This window comes from Chenopodium quinoa, unplaced genomic scaffold (assembly GCF_001683475.1).
Source record: "Chenopodium quinoa cultivar QQ74 unplaced genomic scaffold, ASM168347v1, whole genome shotgun sequence".
In the NCBI taxonomy this organism is placed as follows: domain Eukaryota; kingdom Viridiplantae; phylum Streptophyta; class Magnoliopsida; order Caryophyllales; family Amaranthaceae; genus Chenopodium; species Chenopodium quinoa.
In genome coordinates, this window is record NW_018745407.1 from 573,310 (window position 1) to 576,996 (window position 3,687).

A 3,687-nucleotide genomic window follows, 5' to 3' on the forward strand; every position below is an offset into this window, starting at 1 on the left:
CCTTGTTTGAAGCAGTTGCCCGTCTTTCGAGTGCTAGTTTCTAAAGCGTAACCAGGTTGTCGAAGCTCCGCGTTGTGGGCGAATAGTTTAAGGTATTTACAATATTTTATTTTCAATTTGCATGTTTTGTACTTCGTTGCCTCTTTATTTTCTAAGTTTTTAGGTTAAAATAATAATTGTCCAATAGTAGTATTAAGGAAGAACAACCTACCCTTAGCATTGTTAGGCGCCGTCTAATAAGACAATCTTTAGGGAAAGATCTCGGCGGAAACAAAGGAACTGCCTCTTCTCTTTCTGACAACATTGACGATCCATTTCAGCCGTTATTTGAAGTAGCAAAGGGCAGCTTTTTTCCGTCATAAAATACTAGCCGACTGTGAGAAGGCAGCTCGTCCCACTAACCCTAATATTTCGGAGGATGTCGAAATTCTTAACGTTAAACCGGTCAGCGTCCGTTATAATTTGAGAAGTTTTGCCAACACCCATTTCAACCAGTACGGTTCTAACGTTGGTAACATAGGTATAAATACTACATCAATGCCGAGAATGAAACAAACTAGTTATCAGCTTGAGGTCGCAGCTAGGGATGCTGCTGAATCGAGCAAAAAACCCGAGCAAATCAGGTTGTGAGTTCCAGCTCTTTTGAATCTGGTGATAGGGAGGCTCCCTTAAATCGGCAAGAACAAGAAGCATCCCCCGTTCACGATTCTGCAGTGAACTCTTTTCTTGGGGATGAGAATGCTAAGCAAGAGGATAGTGTCCATGCCGAGAGTAGGGACAATATTATCAACCTAACGGCAGAGGTCATTCAAGAAGAAAGTTTGGACGAGGGGTATAACTCCGAAACAGATGATGCCGAGTGTCGGCAACCCCTTACTTTTTCGGCCAGCAGCAAAGTCGCAAAAGCTAAAATATGCGACAAATTTAGAAAAACTGCACTGGAGAAGGATTAATGACATCGCGCTTAACGGTTTTACAACTTGCCCGATGGGTATGATTTGTTCTTTCTTGCTTCCGGGTCATCAGTATTGGATTGCCCTGCTGGTCATGTTGCCATATACGCTAAACATTTTGAATTTGGGTTACGATTTCCCCTTCACTCGTTTGTGGTGAAAATTTTAAAGGCCTGGAACATGTGCTTGGTTTAGTTAACTCCTCCTACCATTCGTGCCATTATTTCTCTCGTGTGGGTTATGCTGTACAGGAATTTCCCTCTAACACTTAATGCATTTCGGAGGCTATTGACTTTGAAAAGAGATGGTCAATCAGAGAGGTGGTGGTCCTGGTATAGAGCCTCTCGTAAATACACAGTTCACCCTAAACTATCCAGCTATAAAGGGTGGCAAGATAAGTTCTTCCTTTTGTCTGTTCCCGATGACTTTCCAATTCGAAGAACTTTCTATCGTCCTCATCCTCGATTCGACACTATTTCCAAGAGAGAACTCGACCAACATGAACTTAGGGTTGTCAGTCATTTTGACATAGTGGAGTCTGAGGATGATAAGGGTAGGCCCCGTCTTACCCCTAAGGTGTGGATGCCAAACGTGGGATACATTCTCGACAATGCCCCCTTATCCCATGTTATGGTACTAACTTATCATCATTTTTTTTACGTTTTGTTTTTTTTCTATCGTGCTTGCACTCATATATTTTATATCAACACAAATGTTAGGCTAAGTTTTAGTTATCCTTACGTGCTCTCATGCTTTCTTTATTTCAGGTGTTGATAAATTAGAAACCAAACAACTTAGGTTGTCAGCAGACGGGAAGAGAGTTATCAGGCAGTACCCAAACCCAGTTACAATACTCTCGCTTCTTATTGCAACCACGCTTCCCCCATCAACCCTAAGAGAAAATCTGAGGCGATGGCTGACGAGCAATCTAAGGAGAGGAAATTAACGGCGCTCGAAACCCGGCGTGGTGGTAACACCGGAACCAGCAACGCAAAGCAACCCAACAGCCGAGCTCAAAGGAAATATCGGGAGACCGAGAAACAAGAAAAACCTCCATCTCCTAAACATGCCGACACTTAAGACAAAACGGTGGTTCCTTCTACGGTGTTAACCACAAAAAACTCAGCCAAATGAGTGATAATTCAGGATATCACTCACATATCTAAATCTCCTTCTCCAATTCTCCCCAACACAACCAGCATTCCCGAGGTCCAAACTAGGGTGGGTGCTACCGGCGGTTCTGATGTGAGTGCTCCTGGCCTCATATATTAGTCTAACCAATGGATCGAATGCCCCGAGGGCAGACTTTCTGGTGAAGTTGTTAAAAGGTTTTCCGTTCTTGACGGCCATTTAGGGGATCGATGGCAGCCGGAGCTTGACGTATCCTGGAATGAATCCTTGTTTGCTAATGATCCTATGCGAGGAGGAAACCTCGGTTGTTGGCTTCTGCGCAATCTTGCGCCTCCAATGGATAAGCTTGCTGGCGCTATCGGTCCCCTTGCTGCCCAGCATATGCATGACCTGATGAAGGTATCTCTTTTGCCTTTGTTAAATTTGTTATTATTTTTTTTATATATGTCTTTATTACCTTGTTATATTATTATTATTATTTTTTTATTTCCTTTGCTAATTGTGATCATTTTCAGGCCATCATGTCTGGTACCGAGGTTGTGGAGATGTATCGACAACATCATCAATCCTCTTTGGACAATGCTGGTAAGGTCATCTCTAAAATCAGAGAGGCAAAACAGAAGGATGACTTAGAGATGGCGGCCCTCAGAGACAAGGTTGCTAAGCTTGAAGGGTTTGAAAAGGATGTCCAGCTTCTAAAAAACCAGATCGCCGAGAAGAGTAAGGACGTAGAGCGCATTCCTTTGCTGGAGAAGGATCTTTCTGATGCCAAGGTTTCCATCCAAAACATGGAGGAAAAGGTTAAGAAAATGGAAGCTGACAAGCCTATCATTCGGCAAAGAGCTGTAGGCAGTTACTTGACTTCTGCAGAATTTGCCACCAAGCTCCAAGACCGTTTTGGTGGAGGGTGGACTACTGCGTAGAGGTGTATTTCTCAGGTTGCCGGTTGGTAGAAGGATGATTGGGCTAAGGTTGAGAAAGCCTTCAACAAGGGAGCTCATAAGATTCCTTCTGGTTTTAAGCAGCAGGAATTTGTCAAGGAAGATCTTCTCAACCTTGTTCCAGCTACTAATGACGGCCCCTTAAACCCCAGTATTCTAAACTATCCTGAGCTTAAAAATCCACAAGCTTGAAGGGGCGGGCAGTCATCACCGACATCATTGTGTGAATCTTATGTAATAGGGCCTTATTAGCCATGATCTTGAACTTTGAAACATTTAATATTTTTGTTTAGCTATGTTGTATTCCTTTTGATAATGCTGTTATAGCGGCATGTACCCCTTTTGTGGTGATGCCTATCGATTACCGTTCTTGTTTCTATACATTTATCCTTCCTTTTCTATTTTTGTTTGTATCAATTTTCGCATTTTAAGTTTCCATTTGATAGCGTCTTTAACATATAATTACTGAAAATTTATATCGGATTCCTTATTTAGATTTGCCATCTGTCAGAATGCTATTATATTGGTTATGTACATTATCACTATCAGCAGCTATCAACCTTTCAGCAATCAAGTTCTCCGCTTTATTAGTAGCGGTGATAAATAACCAACATATATTGGTTTTATTTTTTGGCAAGCAACATTTATTATTTATGCACCGC

At 42.1% G+C, this 3,687-nt stretch overlaps 1 protein-coding gene across 1 annotated transcript; it reads left to right on the forward strand.

Annotated features, from left to right (window-relative positions):
- Nucleotides 1-537: 537 nt before the first annotated feature.
- Nucleotides 538-3,430, forward strand: LOC110713096. The gene is made up of 4 exons (XM_021891557.1): nt 538-623; nt 1,205-1,586; nt 2,226-2,483; nt 2,600-3,430. The coding sequence occupies exons 1-4, from the start codon at nt 538-540 to the stop codon at nt 3,005-3,007; spliced, it is 1,134 nt and encodes a 377-aa protein (XP_021747249.1). The 3' UTR covers nt 3,008-3,430.
- Nucleotides 3,431-3,687: the final 257 nt, after the last annotated feature.

What these genes read in the sequence shown, in the direction of transcription:
- LOC110713096 (XM_021891557.1), top strand. Translation starts at nt 538, where the DNA reads ATGCCGAGAATGAAACAAACTAGTTATCAGCTTGAGGTCGCAGCTAGG. An exon ending in AAAAAACCCGAGCAAATCAG is followed by an intron (nt 624 to 1,204) that starts GTTGTGAGTTCC and finishes TATGCTGTACAG; the next exon opens with GAATTTCCCTCTAACACTTA. An exon ending in ATATGCATGACCTGATGAAG is followed by an intron (nt 2,484 to 2,599) that starts GTATCTCTTTTG and finishes GATCATTTTCAG; the next exon opens with GCCATCATGTCTGGTACCGA.